The 21,394-nt window shown below is 42.8% G+C and overlaps 1 protein-coding gene across 1 annotated transcript in view; it reads left to right on the plus strand.

Moving 5' to 3' along the window:
- The window catches only part of ANK2 (ankyrin 2), a 573,506-nt gene that overhangs the window by 187,391 nt on the left and 364,721 nt on the right, over positions 1 to 21,394 (plus strand). The window contains 3 exon segments of the mRNA XM_029608082.1: positions 12,423 to 12,521; positions 18,401 to 18,586; positions 19,002 to 19,025. Of these exon segments, the coding sequence (XP_029463942.1) occupies positions 12,423 to 12,521; positions 18,401 to 18,586; positions 19,002 to 19,025 (309 nt within the window).

The following is a 21,394-nucleotide window of genomic DNA, read 5'->3' on the forward strand; positions in this document are numbered from 1 at the left end:
AGCCCCTGGGGGAGATGCAGTATTGAATGGCATAGCCCGTGATACAGATGAACTAAAATTAAGGGCTTGGGACTAAGGCCATCCGGTGGAGACCTCATCGTCTCTTCATGAGCATTTATAATCATGCAAAGTCGCAAAACTCCCTGATTGTCCATAGGGGCCCGATGGGTAAGGAGTTGTGAACACATGTGGCAGAAAAGAAAAAAATGATGCAGAGCTGCACAGCCGGGCACCATGGGAACAGGCCACTAAGTAACTGGCACTCAGCCAGGGCGAATAACTCTGTGCAGCATGCTCCTCCTGCCTGTGCTGAAATAACAAAAAAACAGGCTGTCAGTGGACAGCTCGAGTCAGCGCAAAGCAGGAGGAATCGGGCAGCGTGACGAAGAGGCTTCTGCATTGCTGCCCAGGATCCCGCTATGACATGTGGCCTGGAGTGCAACGGGTCATGGTGACCCGTTGCCGATGGTAAATGACCCCCCCGCCCCATGTGATGTGTTTGCTCACTTAGGAGAGTGCAGACGCTGTGTGCGCTGTGATAGGTCCCCCATCTCCTCCTCTGCCGCATGCTCTGCAGTTCCCTGGCTGGATTCCTCCATAGCTTTTGCCCCCACGCAGGCCTGGCTGGAGTTCGTCACCAATGGCAGGGGCCCGGACAGGAGAACTGCTGCATTTTATGCTGCTTGTAGGAGGGGGGAAAGAAAACGTAGGGACATCTGTCTGACTGACTGACTGACTGCCTGCATGCAACCTGGTGGGAGGGGGGTCTGGTCGAGGCAGAAAGGGATAGGTTAATGGGAAAGGCAAGGAAGAGAGGGGAAATTGGTGGTCTGAAGATGAGGGGAACCTGTTCAAAAATGGGGGGGGGGGGGGACTGATGGGAAAGGGGAGAAGAGATTGCCAAAAGGGAAGCTGTGGGCTTGATAGGAAATGGGGTAGGAGGTGGGGAGGTTGATGGGCGATGGGGAGGGAGCTTATGGTGAAGGGGGAGGAAGGGAAACCTGATGGGAATGGGAAATGCTTCATACATCCCTCCTATAGATGTTAGGCCAGCCAGGTTTATAGTGCTACTAATTCTTGTCATTTTTACAGAGCTGCTAGACATTCACGGCACTGTATAAATACAAATGTGCCTGTTTCAGTTGTCCTGGAAACCAGTCTAGTTCTACCAATGTAATGCATCTGGTTTTGCTGTCAGACTGATCTGTAGAAGCTTAAGCATTATCAACATTTTTGAGCCATCTCACTTCAAATTCTAGGCCAGACCCTTCTGGAAAATTTTGCAGAGTCACTGAGAAGTTATTAGCAAAGCTAAGAAAAAAACAAGTGCATAGAACTTGGGGAATCCTCTATAAATCACAGGCCCTTAAATCACAGTCAGTAAAAACCATCCATGCTCTTCAAATACCATCTAAGGCATGGGTGGCCAACTCCAGTCCTCGAGAGCCACAAACAGGTCTGGTTTTCAAGATATTCACAATAAATGTGCATGAGATAGATTTGCAAACAATGGAAACAGTGTATGCAGATCTCATGCATATTTATTGTGGATATCCTGAAAACCAGACCTTGTTGCGGTTTACAGTTTAGTTTTTGCCAGCACGTTTTTAATACTACTTTATGCTCACTTTATTCTGCATTTGGTGAGGGTCTGTATTTTGCACGTGGGACTGAGTTGACGTATTCTGCTAGGGCAGCTTGGCTTTTTTCTGTATTCCTAATAGGAAGCGTATTGCAGTTTTAGGGCCTGGTGTAATAACTGCAGTGTTGCCTTTTCATAAGAAGTGCGGGCAATTATTGTAGTTTTGGTATGGGAGATTTACTATATTTTAATTGTTTACTCGTGGCTTTCTGAGAGTCAAGGCCATGGAACCAACACACATTACAATTCCAAGGGACTTTCTTACAGGGTTTTACAGCACTGCATGCAAATATAATATACATGTTGTAAGTGATATTTTTACCTCAGAAGACTGTACTTTATTCTTGCTCATGTAAAATCTGTTATAAATGCATCATTTTTAATTGTGTGCGGGGAGAGTGTGATGAGAGGTGGTGGTGGGATGAAAGGCTGTAAGTTTTGCCTAGGGTGCTTAATACCCTTGCACTGGCGCTGTCCGCACTGGTGAGAGGCAGGCTTCTAGCGAGGCAGTGGGATGTTTCTGTCTCTTGGCGTTTCTCCAGTGCCCCTTGGAGATAATCCCAACCACAAGTGCTTCGAATTCCTTCCAAACAAAAACCCACCAAAAAGAAAATCCTCCTCTTCTCATGGAGGATTGATGGTTAGAATTCAGTTCCACCCCGGTGCTGTTGTGGGCATCAGAATCCTCTTAGTTTCTACCCTCCTGAGCAGGGAAAAAGCCAAAAATCTTCTCCCAGGCAGGATGGAAAAAAAATCCCAAAGAAATAGCCAAACTCCTTTCTCTCCAAACTCTTGAACTCTTCCTGCCAGATCTAATCAAATTATTCTCTCTTTCTCAACTCTCAAAACTTAGGTTGTGGGGCCTAATGGTGAGAGACCCTTCAGCACTCTCTGCTCCCAACAAATCCCAAACTAACACTGCCACACTTCTGTCTAGTTCTGCCTGTTTTTGTGCAGGTTGCATAACTCATCCAGACAGCCTCTAGGAGGAGCCTCATAGGGATAGTCTGCAAACTTCTAACCTACACTTAACCCAAAGACTGGGCTAGGGACCCCAACATTGAGATAGTGGGGACTTGAGGGGTCCCTACATCTGTCTCTGCTGGATACTGGATGCGTATCCTCTCCTTCACCAAGATTTGGCTGTGTAAGCCCTGACTCTGGCTGACAGAACCAGTTAGGAAATAAGTTGCCAAACAAAAAGGGAAAAAGGAAGGGTGGAAAACTTCCGTTCAAGTGACGTTCCAAAATAAAGAATCTTCTCTAATTTCAAAAGAATAAATCAGTTTGAAAGTCTTTGTAATCTCCAAGAATCCATGCCCAACCAAAATGTGTCTAAGGTTTTTCCAGCAAAAAAAGGGAACTGAAAGAAATGCTCCTCTCCCTTAGACTTTCAACAGAAAAATCCACAACTCCTCCATGGGTCGCTGTCTTATATAGACACCAGAAACAACCATTGGCGCAGTCTTACATGGGGGTGCTATAGCATAGATGGTATGTTCCATTTTCCTTATCTAACTGCATAGTCTTTCTACAAGGCCACACCTTTGTAGGGATCCCAGTGGTACCCTATTCCTTTGGGAATTTTACTTTAGCAGAATGAAAATGTAGAGGCTCTTCTGGTTAACATTTAGAGCTATAAATCACTTGTCACAGTTTTGCCTGTGTCACAGCCTTACCGTGCCCTGAGTCTGCCAGCTATGATAACTCCTCACCAGCAGAGGCCTCCAGTGAGCTCCATTCAGAGCTGTCCAAGCCATTTCCTAACTGGCCTTCTGACTCAGCCTATGGTGCAGCCTCCTCTCTACCAGGAGACCTCACTGAGCTTAACTTACAGCCTTGCCAAGCTCCTCACTGCTTGCACCACACCCAAGCTCCAGCCCTATGTAACCCAGCCTTGCCCATTCACCATTGCCTTTTCATGGAGTCACTCGGCTCTCTGACCTGGACTCTGTCTCCTTGTAACTTTCCTGGTGGCCTCTGGGCCTTCCTGCTTCTTGCTCTGTGGCCTACTTAGTATTTGCCTTGTCTTGTCATTTCCAGACCTTCTTTCTCCTTGTGCCTTTCTCTATGGCCTACCCTAGACCTTGCCTTGCCTTATGGCCTCCAGGCCTGCTCTCTAACTATATTCTGCCTTGGGCCTTTTCAAGACTCTCTCTATTCCTAGGGGCCTATTGCCTAGTGGCCTATGGGGCCTTCAGCCTTGTTGCCTTCAGGCTTCTGTATTCCTTGTTCTGTGTTATCTTGCCTTACCCTTGTTCACTCCTGTCCTAGTCTGTCCTGTCCAGACCTGTACTTGTCTGGTCTTGTCATGCCCTGCCCAGTCCTGCCTGTTCCAGCATCCTGTCAACAGCTTCTTCCCTGTCCTAGTTCCTGCTTAGTGTTCTGCCTAGTATTCTGCCTTGCTTCTATCTCTCCTTGGCTGTGCTCACTACCTTGCCTCGTCTCTGAATATCACAGCCCAAGGCCTTGTTCCATGCTCAGCTTCAATATCCAGACTAATCCTGCTCTAGTCTTGCCTTCCAGTCTAGCCTTGGTCAGCCTTGCCTTGCAGTCCAGATCCTGTACCAAGCTTTACCTCATCTAGCTCCCTTAACAAGCTATGTCTTGCCCAACTCCTATAACAAGCCTTGCTTTGTAAAGCCTGTACCAAGCCTTACCTTGCTCCAATTTAACCAGAACTCACCATGATGTACTGTTGCTGCAGAGACCTACTGACACCCAGAACCCAAGGGCTCAACCTGTGGGAAAGAGGGCTGGCTATAAGAACATAAGAAATTGCTATGATGGGTCAGACCAAGGGTCCATCAAGCCCAGCATCCTGTTTCCAACAGAGGCCAAACCAGGCCACAAGAACCTAACCCAAACACCAAGAAGATCCCATGCTACTGATGCCAGTAATAGCAGAGGCTATTTCCTAAGTCAACTTGATTAATAGCAGTTAATGGATTTCTCCTCCAAGAACTTATCCAAACCTTTTTTGAACCCAGCTACACTAACTGCACTAACCATATCTTATGGCAACAAATTCCAGAGCTTAATTGTGCGTTGAGTGAAAAAGAATTTTCTCTGATTAGTCTTAAATGTGCTACTTGCTAACTTCAAGGGGGCCAGGGGGCTAATAGAAGGACCAGGGGGCATTCATGGAATGCCCCCTGGTCCTTCTATTATCCGAAAGTGTAAATAACTGATTCACATCTACTCGTTCAAGACCTCTCATGATCTTAAAGACCTCTATCATATCCCCTCCCCCCTCAGCTGTCTCTTCTCTGAGCTGAACAGCCGTAACCTCTTCAGCCTTTCCTCATTAGGGGAGCTGTTCCATTCCCTTTATCATTTTGGTTGCCCTTCTCTGTACCTTCTCCATCGCAACTATATCTTTTTTGAGATGCAGTGACCAGAATTGTACACAGTATTCAAGGTGCGGTCTCACCATTGAGCACTACAGAGTCCCTTCCTAATAATTCCTAACATTCTGTTTGCTTTTTTTTTTACTGCTGCAGCACACTGAGCTGACGATTTTAAAGTACTATCCACTATGATGCCTATATCTTTTTCCTGGGTGGTAGTTCCTAATATAGAACCTAACGTCGTGTAACTACTGCAAGGGTTATTTTTTCCTATATGCAGCACCTTGCACTTATCCACATTAAATTTCATCTGCCATTTGGATGCTCAATCTTCTAGTCTTGCAAAGTCCTCCTGAAATGTATCATAATCCACTTGTGATTTAACTATTTTGAATAATTTTGTATCATCCGCAAATTTGATAACCTCGCTCATCGTATTCCTTTCCAGATCTTTTATAAATATATTGAAAAGCACCAGTCCAAGTACAGATCCCTGAAGCCCTCCACTGTTTACCCTTTTCCACTAAGAAAATTGACCATTTAGTCCTACTTCTGTTTCCTGTCTTTTAACCAGTTTGTAATCCACGAAAGGACATCGCCTCCTATCCCATGACTTTTTAGTTTTCTTAGAAGCCTCTCATGAGGGACTTTGTCAGACACCTTCTGAAAATCCAAATACAATACATCTGCTGGTTCACCTTTATCCACATGTTTATTAACCCCTTCAAAGAAATGAAGCAGATTTGTTAGGCAAATCCATGTTGTCTGTGTTCCATTAAACCATGTCTTTAAATAATCTCTACGATTTTGATCTTTAGAATAGTTTCCAGTATTTTTCCCAGCACTGAATTCAGGATCACTGGTCTATAGTTTCCCGGATTGCCCCTGGAGCCCTTTTTAAAGGGGTTACATTGGCCACTCTTCAGTCTTCAGGTACATTTACGAATCTGCCTGTGGCTAGGCCGTGAGCAGTCTCTCACCTTTTTTTGCCACCAGCTAGCCAGTTCCCCGATGCTGTGTCCTGCGGTCCGGAGACCTCCCACAGTTGCTCCTACATGGCAGGCCTTGCCGCCGTGCCTCTACATGGCCAGGAGGTTGCCAACGCCATCTTCATGAGGCAGAAGCCGCCGCCATCATCCTGCCTTTGCGGCAGGAGCGGCTGATGTCTCCTCTTCATCCCGCGGCCAGAAGGCCACAGACGCCGTTCCCATGCAGCCCAGAGGCCGCCAGCATCCTCCACGTCCCAGCACAGCATGGAGCCGCTTTCATCCTCTTCTTCTTGTGGCCAGGAGGCTGCCTGGAGTTCCTTTTCGTGGCCCGGAGGCCACCACCGGTGTTCTTCAGCGGTTGGAGCCGCCCCCAGATTCTCTTCAGCGGCAGGAGCTGCCTCCAATGCCTTGGGCCTGCTTTCTTCTTCCTTGCAGCGTGTCCACTCACCAGGGTCCTGCCTCCTACTTCCTTAGTCGCGAGGCCGTGCCTCCTCCCTTGATTTAAAGGGCCAGTCCTCCTGGTTCCTCCTCATGATGTCATCCTGGGTGTTCCTCTTCAGCCCTATAAAAGGGCTCAGCCTTCATTTCCTCTTCGCCTTTGCAAGGAATCCGTCATGGAGTCGGACTGCTCCTGGATCCTCCGTTCCAGCTCTTCAGTCCAAGAGTTCCTGATTTCCAGCTCCGTTTCTTCAAGGCACTCTGTTCTTCATGGTAATTCCTTGTCTTCCTCTGTGATTCCTGATCCTTCGTCTGCATCTTCGTTCCATGTTTGGTCTCTTGCTGGATCCTAAGTCCTTCTCTTCATATGTCTTTGTCGTCCATTCAAAGTGAGACATACGAACAGAACAGTGCTCTCTTCTGAAGATTTGATGACCCTTGGAGTGAGGAAACTCACCCAATGATGAGATTTGTGCAATGTTCTCTCAACCTAGCTTGATGGATTCTCTACCTGGGTAACATCAAGATAGGTTGAGAGAACATTGCACAAATCTCATCTTTGGGTGAGTTTCCTCACTCCGGAGGTCATCAAATCTTCACAAGAGAGCACTATTCTGTTCATACGTCTCACTTTGAATGTCAAAGTGGCTCCTAACCCCTACACTAATACCTAAACCTCACCTCGAGTTCCTAGGTGGGCCTCCCATAGTGTGAGGGCATTATGGCTAGTCTTTCTCTCTCTCTCTCTCCCTCCCCCAGTGGTGGTAGGAGGGCTCTGATAGCTAGGCTGGCTCTCCAGGAGCTTAAAACCACTAAAAATGGCATTTGCAAAAACATCATAATAAAGCCCTATCGCACAGCTTTACACAAATGAAGAAGGTGTAGTTAAAATTCATGTTAAAGCCAGTACGGCTTTGCAAAACTCTGAGCCCAGCCCACTTGGCCAAAAATCCCACCCCAATATCCTCCCCTTTTTCTCATTTGCATCGCACCATGTGCTATGGTGCTTTCACACGTATTAATGGCGTTTTCACGTGTTAAAGGCATTTTTGCATGCTAAATGCCTTAACGCATACAAAAATGCCATATAGCACTTTGATAAATGACCCCCTTTGTCATGTTTGTGATACCATGGCTGCAGGAGCGCAGGTATGCCCTGTTTATGCTCAGTTGAACTGATGGTATAATGAAACTAATACAGTAATTTTAATCCTTCTCACGCCCATGTCTTCCTCATTGTCTTTTGTCTTGTATGATACAGTGTATCCACTGAAGTCCATGCTAGTGATAATCTGTGGGTAAACATGAATAAGATATTTCAGTATGTCTAGATAACCAATCTTTTAGTTCATAGGCCAGCTCATATTTGACACACTAAATCCATAGCCTCCATCATATTTGCATTTCTAATCCTAGTTCATTCCCAAATTTAATATTGGATTTAATCAGGCTACTAAAGATTCTAAAGATAATCGAAAGGGGAACCAAATGGTTCACTCACTGTGGAAATTCCATCTTATTATAATACTGAATTATTGTAACTTATAAAATATTTATATTATTTATTACGATTTAATAAACCTACATGCCAAGTGGAACTTTCTTTATTTTTTGAAAAAAAAATTTATGAGAAGTTGGCAAGGTCTCATATAACCATGTAGGCAACCCTGCCTTGTTCAGGCTTATTATAATCATAGACCTGCCAGCCTCCTCCATTTTTTTGTGTGTTTCTATGTGAACTTGTGTTATTCAAATTTCAATAATCTTCTTCCTTGTTCTGAATATTGCAATGACATCCTGCAAATATCACTCACAGGGATTGGTTGACAATATTTCCTGAATATTTCCAGTTGCTACAACACCACCACTTATACTCTATTGGATGTGATCCTATAAATCACTTTCTTTTTACTGAGAACCAACTCTTTTCTATTTTATGTATCATGCCTAATGACTATAAATGTCCCAACATGTACATGTTTCGGACGGTACACGTCCTTCCTCAGGGGATGTTCCGGCGGGTGATGTCTAGACACGCTATTAAGAACAAAAACTGAAAATTACTTCCCTTAAATCTATATGGAAACGTCTCTGCTGTTGAGTGGTTTTCCTCCTTGACGCAATGTCCCGTCTATTTTCTTAATTTTACTCCATCAGTTGGACGCCTTTATCGGTGTACAATCCAGATGTCATAAGATGTCATAAGAATACGCATGAGATATATTTGCATATATTGAATCTCGATAATATGCAAATTAATCTCATTCATATTAATTGTGGATATCTTGAAGAGCCGACTGGCTGTGGGGTCCCTGGGATAGGTTTGGGAAGCCCTGGTTTAAGAAGTCTTAACAAACAATGGGGCCAATGCAATTAAATGAGCGTGAAAATCGGGCACTCAGTGTTGAGCACCTGTTTTCCTAATGCGCGTCCAGGGCCCTCTCCTGGGTGCTCGATTCAATATTTAAATGAGGGGTCGTGCTGCCAAGGAGGCGCTAATGGACAAATGTTCACCCCTAGCACCTCCTTGGCAGCGGGCACCCAGGAGAAGTGGCTGTCAGCGGGTTAGGGAAACAGACGCTCAATTTTCCGAGCGTCCATTTTCCTAACTGATGCACAGTCACGGGTGGAAAATGAATGCTCATTAATTGAGTGTCCGTTTCTCTATTCTGACTGCTGGCGGGTTCGAGAGTGTGGCGGCGGTTCGGGGGCAGGTCCGGGGGTGTGGTGGTGGTCCAGGGGTGGTCCCGAGTCCTCTGGTGCAGCACGTGCAAGTTACGCCTGCCTTGGGCAGGCGCAACTTCTGAAACAAAGGTGGGGGGGGATCTAGTTAGGGCTGGGGGGTGGGTTAGATAGGGGAAGGGAGGGGAAGGTGGGGGGGAGTGGTAGAAAAGTTCCCTCCGAGGCCGCTTTGATTTCGGAGCGGCCTCGGAGGGAACGGAGGCAGTCTGCGCGGCTCGGCGCACGCAAGTTGCACAATTGTGCACCCCCTTGCGCGCAACAACCCTGGATTTTATAACTTGTAAACATAAAACATACATTCGTATATTTTTAAAATAGATAAGTATGAGCGTTCAAAGCATTGATAAACATATTGTATGCATTCGTGCATAAGCTTATTTACATGCGAATGTTGCAGGGTAGAGATATGCATATTATATAAAATGCACATATATCATACGCATGGTTTATAAAATACTAGCATAGATCTCCTCGTGGCCATATATGCCATCACGCACATTTGAAAGTTATCCTCATACTTTTTATCCAACAACCTGATTTTCAAACACAAACTATGGAGTGAATTTTCAGAGTTACATGCCTAAAAATGAGCATGTATGCACATAAGTAGCATCTACTGATGTACATGCTATTTTATAAACATGTTTTCATGTGCACATATATACTTGCAAAAAGGGGATGGTCTGGGTGCAGTCTAGGGGCATTTTGAGGCAGGGTCAACATTTATCCTCGCAAGTTGCTATTTTTAAAGATACATGTATAGATTTTCCAACTTGCATAATTTTACAGCTGCTAATTATTTTGTGTAAATGATATTAAACGTGTTTGTTGTATACTGTTGGTTAGGTGGGAGGTGAGGGTGAACTGTGGGGAGTTCAGACTGGAGAACAAGGAGGGTCTCGAAGACCTGGAGAAGGACTGGGTGAACAGGTGGCATAATTGGTAAAACTGGTAATTTCACTTACGCAAGCATATTTTAAAATATACCAATTTATGCAAGTAAGTCATACTTTATTATTGTTTGTAAAATATATGTGCATATATTTCTAAAATAGCAAAAGCACATGCATTCAATGCATTGAAATGCTCGCGCGTAAGCACACATGGTATATATGCATATGTTGCGGGGCAAAGATACATGTATTTTATAATATGCATGTATCTGATGTGCATGGGTTATAAAATACTATTGAAAATTTGCATGCAGCCATTTCCACACATATATGTTGCTGTGCATATTGTTTGAAAGTTATCCTATGCGAATAATTTGTTTGAAGATCAGGTTCGTCTGTATGGACTGAAAAGTATGGGGTAGATTTTAAGATCTGCGCGTGGGCGTACATGTGCGCCCGATTTTATAACATGCGAGTGCAGGTGTGCCCATGTTATAAAATGGGGGGCCAGCGTGCTCAAGGGGGTGCACAGTTGTGCGTCTTGTGCGCGCTGAGCCACGCTGCCTTCCCCCGTTCCCCCTAACCTAAGCTTCCCACCCCTTCTCCTAACCTTTCCCCCACCTAGCCCTACTCTAACTCCCCCCCCAAATTCTTATCATACCTTTTGCGCCTACCTGGAGGCAGGCGCAGGTTGCACCTGCCAGCAGCCTGCCGACACACGATCCTCTGACACAGCAGCAAATGGCCACTGTGTCGGAGGCCTCTGGCCCCGCCCCACCCCCTGACCAACTCTTAGTAAAGCCCCAAGACTTAGATGCATCCCAGGGCTTTAGAGTGTCGCAGGGCCTTTATAAAATAGACCCGGTGTGCGTAGAGCTTTTAAAATCCGGCCCTATCTGCATACTTTATCCCAGGTATCTTATTGAAACTGTGTTCCTTTGAGATGCATAAAGTCCTTTTCGTGTCAGTTAAACACTCTTTTAATAAGAGTGTGGTTCATAGTTCAGTGCTGAATTTTAAATTCTGAATTTTCCCTGGCTTTAATACGATTTTTTTGGCATAGCATGGGATTTTAAACAATCAGAATAGTTAATTTTAACTGAGCTCTTATGAATTTTGAAAGAGAGGATGACTTTACTATTCATACACGAAAAAGCAACCTTCTTATTTCATCCCCAGGCTGGGATTCTCTAAGAGAGTCCAAAGTCACATCTCCATTCACTGAGGCTTAAGTTGTCTTCCCATCTCATAAGTTTCAATAAGCCCTGCACTTCTCCAGGATTCCGGGTAGGGAGGAGATTTCTCTCCAAGCCCTGGGTATTGTTTCAATGTCCATAATTACATCCTTAGTAAGCACCATGCTCTAGGCCATGATGATGATGAAACATAAATTACTGAGGGATTGAGTTGACTTTTGATATGTTTGACAAGTTCATCTTCAAGCAGTTCATTACATGAAATATTACTTCCTAGACAAATCTGTGACTGTGTCTCTCTAGAAATATATGATTTTCCTATCCACATCCGTTCCCAGTTTCAGAGGCAATTGTGTATATGATACTTGGTCTGGCGAGATGACATGCTTCAATTCCCAATTTGTCATACCTTAGTTAAGATGTCTTGCTTAGGTTTCATACAGCTTCCTCAACCTGGATGGCAACTCCCACCTCCTCCAGAATGTCTGTGATATTTCAAGTGGATGTATGATGTGGTACCACTGTTCTCCCTTACTTCTCCTTTCCTCTTCAGGCACAATGGTGGATGTCCCAGTCTCTTTAAAACTTCTCTAGATGGTGAGGGCTGAATTCCTCTGGCAAGGGGAATTCAGATGATAGGCAAAAGTAGGACCAGCTTTCAAAAACTCTTAAAGAAATAGAAACTTCCTTCAAAAGAACTTGAAACATAGAAACTGATACTCTTCACCAAAAGGGAAGGGGAACCCAGACCCTGAGAAATAAGATCTTAGTGTTCCTCTTTCCCAAATTAAAGAAAAGGAGGAAAAAGAAACAGGAGCTAAAACAAACACTCCTGCCTCCTCAAAAGCTTAACTAAAAATTCACAACTACTACAGGAGCTCGATTTTTAAGCAGAAGGTAGCAACCAACCCAGCAACTCACTTGAGGAAACTGGAAACCAAACAGCCACCTATGTCTCTCTCCCTGTCCTGATGGACTAATCCTTTCAGTAGAGACCCAGTAGGGCTCAACGCTTACCTTACTATCATAATTGCATCCAGTTTGTTAAAGAGCTGGTTAACCTGATTTGTATCTGTTCTTCTCTCACTTCTCTTGAATACTTAAATACAGCATTTATCATGACTATCAGAAGGAAAAGGATGATCATGTATTTTTACTGCTTTATTTTTCAGAATGGCTTCACCCCACTTTACATGGCAGCTCAAGAGAACCATCTGGATGTAGTGAAATATTTGCTGGAAAATGGAGCCAATCAGAGCACGGCCACTGAGGTACCACTTCCAGGTTCATTCGTCTTTCAATGTCTGACGCATCTGTTCTCATAAAATAGAAAAGTGACTCGGAATAAACCTGGAAAGGCAGGTTTGACACAAATAAATATGAAAAGAAGCTGCAGGAGACAAACTCTTCACAGCTTAAATGAGCAGGAACTCAAGCTGCTGAAATCTTAAAGAAAGACATTGAAAATGAAGAGAGGAGGAATACAAAATGCATAAAATTGGTTTTATGTGTTGCACGCTAATATGAACACTCAAATGATAACAACCTTTGTTGCCGTTCATCAAACTGTGATGAGTTTTTCTCCTAGCATGGACTTCTCTTCATATTTTTGGATCTGCTAGTATAACGTAGCCTGCAGGAACTGTTAAAATGGAGAATAGGTGCCCATTATTTTTAAGCTTGGATTTTTCATGAGTCTAATCATGCTCAGCAACAAGAGAACGTATGTAGTAAATACTGTTGCTATATGTATTTCCTCTTTTCTGGTGGGAGGATGGGTTAGGAAAAAAACAATATCATTTTCAGATTACTGTCCTGTGTCTTTAAGTACTAGGGTTTTATTTCTCCAGGTTTGTAAATAGATTCTCTAAGTAACTCAGTTTCATGTTTTCTTCATTGTTTCTGTAATTTTCTCTGTAAATTTTTGTGTTATTCTTGAAGCAATAATATTCTTGCTTCCTTGTCTTTCCCCTGACACTTGCTAAAATCACCTTGGTCAGATCCCTGGGTGCAGGAGGGTACAGGTCCTTACTCCAGACTAAAATATCCATATAACCACACTGAATATACAGACATGTTGTATTCTCCAATGATGGAACGATATCTTTTAGTTTAAAGCTCCATTATAGTTGTCTATATAAAATGATGCATGGTATAAACACATTAGCAATTGTAATTATGTTATCATGGCAGTATTTCATATTAAAGAATACAAATGCCTCAGCACTCACTGCCAAGGTAAGGCTTTCATACCTAACACATTACTATATATTCCTGTGATCCAGAGTGAAGGCTCTGTCTTTAGAAAGCCAGCAAGGAGGAAAGATGCCGTCCATGTAAATGAGACCAAGCTCATAGTCCAATGTGAAGAATACAATCTCAACTAACGTTTGCTGCAAGATACATTAAAAAAACCTTAGTGGAAGAAAAAGCTAAAAATCTTGTAATAAAAATAAAAATATCTTGGTTGCCTAGAGCAGAGCTTAGCTAAATCCCTGCTGCTTTTTCACACTTTTGAACATCATTGGATGGATCTGTCAATGCAGTAGTAGGCACCATTTAATCCTTGTACTTGTTGAAATGCTAATAAATTCTACTACATACAGAATAATACAAGAAGAACTAAACACAAGCAAAAAACATAAAATGGTTACCACACATGAGTAATAATAATGATAAATATCTTCCTGAATCAAAATCAAATAGTACATTTAATACAACTGAATAACCTCTATTGATTAACCTAGTATTACATAATGAAAATAGTTATTCTGTTCCTTTTTACTTAATAAGTTATATTGTACAGCCCCCTGATGAAATGCATGTGCACAAAACTGCATCTGAGTTTGAGTTAAGCCCATTTCTGGCCAACCAATCATTCTCCCTTTGTTCTTGTACAGACTTTTCCTATTAATCTTGATGGGCAATGCCAAGTGAGTTTATATTCATATTCGTTTTCATGGAAAACCCTGGGAGTGGCTGGTGTGGGCTGGTGTGCTGCAAGTCAGCAATTATTATAGTAATTAGCATTCGTGAGAGTGCCTGGCCCTTAGGATAATTTTCGTCTGTTTCGTTGTAGTTCATTATTTCCCCATTAGCCACAAAATGGTCTTTGAAGTCGTGTCTACTACATTTTCAGTTTGAAATGTTTGGACTTAGGGATGTAATAGAAGGCAGCCGTGCAGCCTGAGGTCGTAGTCTTCTTCATTGACCTGTTGTCCACCTCTTGTCAGTTCCATCTCACCTCTCCCATGCTGAAAATGGGGTTAGTACTATCAGTCAGGGACTAAAGACAAAAATCGAACAGAATATCAGAATCATGGAGAAAGAGACATTAAAGCTATGGATTATTTGTCAAATTAAGAAAAGGGGAACCCCTATAATTTTCCCCATTAATTTTGGGGTTCTGAAGACACAGCATTGAACCCTTACAGCAAGTTACCTGCCTCCATTTATCTATCACCGTGCGACAATTATGCACAGGAGTGTGGCACAGCTGCACAACTGCACACGTTGAGAGAGACAACAAACACAGGGCCTCATTTACTAAGCATTTTTCCCATAGACATAGAATGGGAGAAAAGCCCTAGTAAATCAGGTTCATAGTCAGCTGGCGATGGAGTGGAGGAGGCAACATGTGTATGCTTCTGCCCCATGGCCCTCAGCCCTCCTCATACCACCCCTTCATATCAGGATGTTGCCAAACCTGACCACTTCCCTCCTGTAGCCCAGAAACATCTTTAAACTATGTTAGGTGGGTGGCAGGGATGTGTGGGATCTGCAGCAAAACTCTCAATAGAATGGCTGATGTCTGTCACCTGATCATTGAGCCCCAGTGTAGTTTTAGGCCAGGGACTCATGGTCAGATTGGGGTGCAGTCGGCAGTGGAGTAGGCTGCCTGGAAAGTCAGGACCTACTTCCTTTCCAGAAGGACTCCTGGTCCTGCTTGATTGGGGTGGGTCAGAGATGAATAATCCTCCCTCTCCATTTTGGGTGGCTTATCCTTGTCATGGTTTCCACATGAAAAGAGCATGGGTACATAGTCTAGAGTAGACTCCCTTGTCAGGGTTATTTGAATAAAGCTGCGGCCTTTAATATTTTCCACTCAAAGTATCTGTCTCTGGGATTTTTGTGTCATGTCTGCCCCGGTTATGCTGCATTTGCCACAAAAGAATACTAAACATATGAAAAGATATAGCATAAATAAAAATACTTGGCCAATTACATTACAACTCTTTATGTCTACAGCGTTAAGGGTTCTATATGCTATCATATTCAGCTGAATCTCCCTCAATCACACATGGTAATCTTTTGATCTTAGCAATTTCTGCAAACATGAAATTTCCAAAATTCAGTCTGTACTTCAGACTTTCAAAAGAAGGCTTAGAGTGTCTTGCAGCATGGTTTAACTGAGTAACTAACTCTTTCATGTTAAAGGAAACCACAGCTCCACCTGAATAAGTCTTAAATATTCTTCACATGATTTTATTGGATTAGTGAAATCATGGGTCTTGGTACAAAATTAAATCCTACACTTCCCCCCCCAAAAAAACATATCTACATGGGTGCCTCCTGTTTCATCATGTCTTCTCCATCTAAAAATCTGATCAAGTTAAAAAACTGAAGGAGTATGGTTAAACTCTTTCTAACTCTTGATCTAGCTATTGCCCCTGAGGATAGGTAGCTGTATCCGCAGCTATCTGTATCTGTCAGCGTAACTGTTCCTTCCAAGGATTATGGCTATCTATCTAATAGCCAAACTGCAGTACTAAACACCTTCAAATAGAGAAAAAAACTTTTCAATTAAGAACTGCTTTGGCCAAGATTTGAGGCCTGACGCACACCAAAAGAAGATTTATTCCACCCTGTCAGCGATCCATCCCCCCTCAAAGCCTTTCTGGAGCTACCTGGTGCACAGCTGGCTCTGTTGGAGGTCAGAGGACAGTCAGATGTACAGAATCTGAAAGCAAGCCCTGAAACCACAGAAAAGCTACTTTTAATTTAAATAAAGTTTGTTTTCCTTTGAGCATATAATATGGTAGTGTATTTTTGTCATTATAAACACTCAGTGAACATAAGAACGTCACTGACTTTTTTTCAATTGGTGAAACTTAAATGCATCTTCAATTTAACTTTAATCACTCTGAAAAGGAAAAACATGAACCACTCCTGGTGCTTTGCACTAACTGGCTAATTTTAAAAAGAATACATGTGCACCCATAAACACGCGTATCAGCAGGTGAGCAGAAATGCACTGCAATTTTATATTGTGCAGTGTGCGTGTCACTTAAAATACCCCGCTGTGCGTGTGTTCTTAAGAGGTAGCTCGAGTAAATGTCCTGTGCGTATTGCCAGGGCTTTAGCTGTTTTTATGCCCCTTTGTTCACATAAGGGGAAAACCAGTTTTTTCATGTCCAGAGAGAGTCAATATGAGGCTATTTATATCTACCACTTTAAGGGGGTACTTTCAACTCAGGGTGGATTTGGGGCTTGCAGTGTTATATTGTTGCACTACAGACCCTTGCACCCTTGCCATGGGGGAGGGAATAAAGGACTTGAACAGGTAAATGTACGGTAAATCAGTTGTTTATTCTCTCAGACAAATAGCAGGACTAGGGGTCACTCCATGAAGTTAGCAAGTAGCTCATTTAAAACAAATCAGAGAAAAATCTTTTTCACTCAATGCATAATTAAGCCCTGGAATCCATTGCCAGATGATGTAGTTATGCAGTTAGTGTAACTGGATTTAAAAAAGGTTTGGATAAGGTTCTTATGATTCAAACCCACCCTGAGCTGAAAGTGCCCCTCTTACAGTGGTAGATATATATATATATATATATATATATATATATATATATATATATATATATATATATAGTGTTATATTATCTCTCCCTGCCACCCGAGTGATCCCTAAAACTTGAGATCTCCAGACTTTTTCCTTATCAGGGCTAGCAATAAAGTTACATGGATAACACACTGATGCGCACTATGGTCAGCTTTTCTAAAATTTGGAGTTATGCGCTAACTCTCAGCCCCGCCCAGAAACGCCCTTTTTCCACCCCCTTGTTCTTGACACGCACACAGGTATGAACGCATGTGCTTCATGGCTTCTTAAAATTAGTGCTGCTCACATACAGCCCACATACACATGCATGGAGCCGTTTTTGCGCGAACAATGCTTTTAAAATCTACCTATAAGGTTCCTGCAAGCAGGTGTTCAAAGGAAAACTCCCTGCTGAGTTTCTCTTTGAAAATGTAAGGGTCCTCTGATGCCACGGGCATCCATTTGCTTTGGAGCTGATGCAGCGCTGGCACTGTAAAGCACGCAAGGGGATTTCAAATGGAGGTTCTCATGTGTTGCATGTCAGTCTGCCCTTTGCTTGTACCTGGCCTGCCCTTTTGTGGCAAGGTCACAGCACGAATATTTTTCTCTGTGAAGGAAGAGAGCAATTTCAGAAGCCAGTTTTTTTTTCCCAAGTAATTCATTACTGACCTGGGTAAAATTGTCTGAAAGTTGCCCTTCCTAAGTGAGTTTGGATGGAAAAAAAACCCCAAATGGGCATTTATTATATCCTGTTATTTTGACTTTGTTGGTCTTGACAGTCTTGCAAAACCATTGTATATGAGAATCACGTTTATGTGCAAGAAAAACTGCAACCATATTTCTGGAAGGATTTTCAGGGAAATTTTAGTAGTGAAATTTTCTCCTATTTTGGTGGATCTTATCCATAGTATTTTCCCAATATATGTTTAATTTTTCCCATTTTAAAATTAATTTGCGAAAGCACGAGCATGGGCCTGAAATCCAGAATTAATGTGTCCTCAAAATCTTTGCTCAAAAACTCTGTGTCCTTGCAGGGAATACTATAGGAACTGATCTTGTGAATTTCAGTCCCAGCATGACAGCCATTTGCCACAAAGCCCTGTGAAGTCTGAGTCATGTTCATGTGCATGAGCTGGGCCTGTTGTGGTTGTTTTCAAGAGAATACACTTAGAACAGCTGAATAAATAAAGTCGCTGCAAATTTAATACCCAGGGATAAATATGGCACAGCCCCTGAAGAGCAAGGTGCTCTGTATTTTGTTCTGTATGCAGCAGTTATTCGATTGCACGCTGGTAAATACATTTGTTTTCTGTTTCCTGTCAGGATGGCTTTACCCCTTTAGCTGTTGCACTGCAGCAGGGGCACAACCAGGTGGTAGCCGTTCTCTTGGAGAATGACACAAAGGGGAAAGTCAGACTGCCAGCCCTGCACATCGCAGCCCGCAAGGATGATACGAAATCTGCAGCCCTTCTGCTCCAGAATGACCACAATGCAGATGTGCAGTCTAAGGTAAAATGCATCTCCAGCAACTTCCCTGGCTTGGATCCCTCATGAAGGGGAGTAAAGAAACAACAGGAAGACAAATGCTAAATATATTTGGAAACTCCCGTAGCTGATAGATGCTTTGTGAGGGTTTCATTCCCCCCTTTTAGAAAACTACTCTGTTACTTTATTTATGTGTCACCCAAATAAAAATTGAATTACGAGATCCAGTTCTAGAAAAGAGGTCTGTTGGTTTGTGGTACTGTGAATTATAGGTTTCAGTTCCTAGCGATGCATGCCACTGATGGCTTTTCCAGTAATAACAATATAACTCACCGCAAGCCAAGAATATTTGTGTTCCCTGCTTTAAGTTTTATTTTTATTTATTTGTGGTTAGCCATTGAACTAATATTTCTTTTTTTTCCAAACAATGCTGCTTCAGATGATGGTGAATAGGACAACTGAGGTACTTATTATGAAGATATGAGCATTTCTTTTCTTTGGCTTAATACTTGTTGCCTTTCCTTTTTCCTCCTGTGCCATTGTTTCTCCATGTTACTGCTTAAAAAGCAGAACTTAACCTGTTTTTAAAGAAATGCAAGGAAAACCAAAGCAATGCTCCCCTAAGTGTTCTGTTGTGATTCTGTTTTTTTTTAATCTTCTTGATAATGCTTTCCTCAACAAAAATCCTGATGGAGAACTCATGAGGGCCATGGCTTGCAATCTTTTCTCTATTCTGTGTTCTTTTAAGCAGCTGCTTCTCACTAGTGATGTGTGAACTAGTTCACCCTAAAGTTTAACCAGCTATAAAGTGTATGGTTGAGATCCTCAGCAAAAATCTTCCAGATTTTAATTTTCTTTTTTTGCCAACTTCTGTGGTGGATTCAGATTTATGTGAATCTGACTGACTTCTGCAAATCCACTGTGATTTTGTGGATGCACTTTTCCCATTTAAAGAAAAAAGGTCTGGCACTATCTGGAGGATTGCGCATTTTGTGCAAGTTCATTAAATTTGTCTAAGAACTTTTTTTCCCCCAGAAAGTTCACACATCTCTTGCTTCTCACCTGGGCTCATAGTCTTGGTTGTGCTGGACAAAAAGGAAGGTGGGAACTAGAAACTTGTGAACTAATGAGAATAGAACCCCAGGGGATCTGAGGGCAGGGAGGAGAGCGCAGCTCCCCTGGACTCCTTGCCAGGATTTTCATCAGGGTGTGATCACAAACAGATTCTGTTGCAGTTAGTAGGAGTGGAATAAGAATCATATTGGGTGAGTCCCACTCATTGAACAAGCACATGCAGAAATGGTGCTGTTCACAAAGTGAATTTGCACTACAAATATTATGTAATGAAAGATAAATATATTGATTAGGGATGTGCTATCATTTGCTTCATTTCATTTAGTGTGCATTAAATTTGTTAATACACACTAAGTGGCAAATATTCAAAGGGCATTCAGCAGGATACTTGTGAGTTATACAGCTAAATGCCAGCTTTTGAATATTTCTGCCACTTATCTGGCTAACATTTAGCGGGACAGTGTAGGGGCATTCCAGGGATGTTCTGGGGTGGAGTTAAGTTTGCCAGATATGTTATCTGGCTAACTTTGCATCCCTGGCCAGTGGCTGAATATTGCCTCCTAAATATTTTATTTATTTAAAATATTTTTAACCCAAACCATCTACAGTTCTGGGCTGGTGACAAGCCCACTTCCAAATCAAACAATAAAATAAACATAACATTGACATCAATTGACATCCCACACTAAAAATAACCTACGTAAAAACAATGAAACAAACATAAAATGCAAACAGATTCACTTACAATGAAAAAACAGCTTACACAAAAATTTACATCAGACTGCCTTTGTCAATTTCACTACATATCAGAGAATCAAGTGAATGATAGTCTGTCACATCACATGTTTCTCATTGGGTCCTACTTAATCTTAATACAAGGCCAACCTAGAATTAAAAATAAACAGTGTTAATTGCTAAAAGCAAGAGTAAATAAACGAGCTTTTAGCTGTTCCCTAATGTTGAGTATATTGTCTACTGCTTTCAGCTCGTTGGTAAGGCATTCCAAAGCAGAGGACCTGCTATATTAAATTAACATTCATGGGATTTGGTGAGCCTAACGTGCTTGATTGAGAGAATATGCAAAAAATTCCAAAAAGGAGAATGAAGCGAATGCATCAGATGGTAAACTTTTAAAATAGAATTAAACCAACAAGGGAAAGGCTATTAACAGTGTTGTAAATTAAAATTAAAATTTTTAAATTATACTTTCCATTGGGAACAATGCAGTTAAATGAGTGTAGGGGAAATATGTTAAGTAAACAGAACACCTGAGACTGTTGCGATGTGGACCTTTGGGCTGAGGCAGGGTTGGCACTACCAGCAGAAGGAGATCCCCTCCGCAGGTCCCCGTCATCGGCAGGTGGAGCAGAGTGGTCTAGAGACCTAACTTGACCTTCACCACTACCAACCCTTGTTCCCCGGGGCCAGCTGGACTTAGGCGCAGGTCTCTGAGCGATGAATCCAGGAGGAACACAGGCAAAGGCAGAACCAGACGGGCCGAGGTCAGGGGCAGGCAGCAGACAGACAAAATCCAGGAAATATGCCAAAGGTCAGGACAGGCAGCAAGCAGTCGAAATCTGAAGAACATACCAGGGTCGAAACCAGAAGAACCATCAAAGGAGCAGGAGAGTGGATCCGGGACAGAGGCTTGGGACCAGGAGGAGAGGCAAGGAAGAACAGGAGCTGGAGCAGGAGCCCAGAGAAGCAGGAACTGGAGCAGGAACACGGAGAGGCAGGGACAGGAGCTGGAACACTCGG

This window comes from Rhinatrema bivittatum, chromosome 1, assembly GCF_901001135.1.
Source record: "Rhinatrema bivittatum chromosome 1, aRhiBiv1.1, whole genome shotgun sequence".
In the NCBI taxonomy this organism is placed as follows: domain Eukaryota; kingdom Metazoa; phylum Chordata; class Amphibia; order Gymnophiona; family Rhinatrematidae; genus Rhinatrema; species Rhinatrema bivittatum.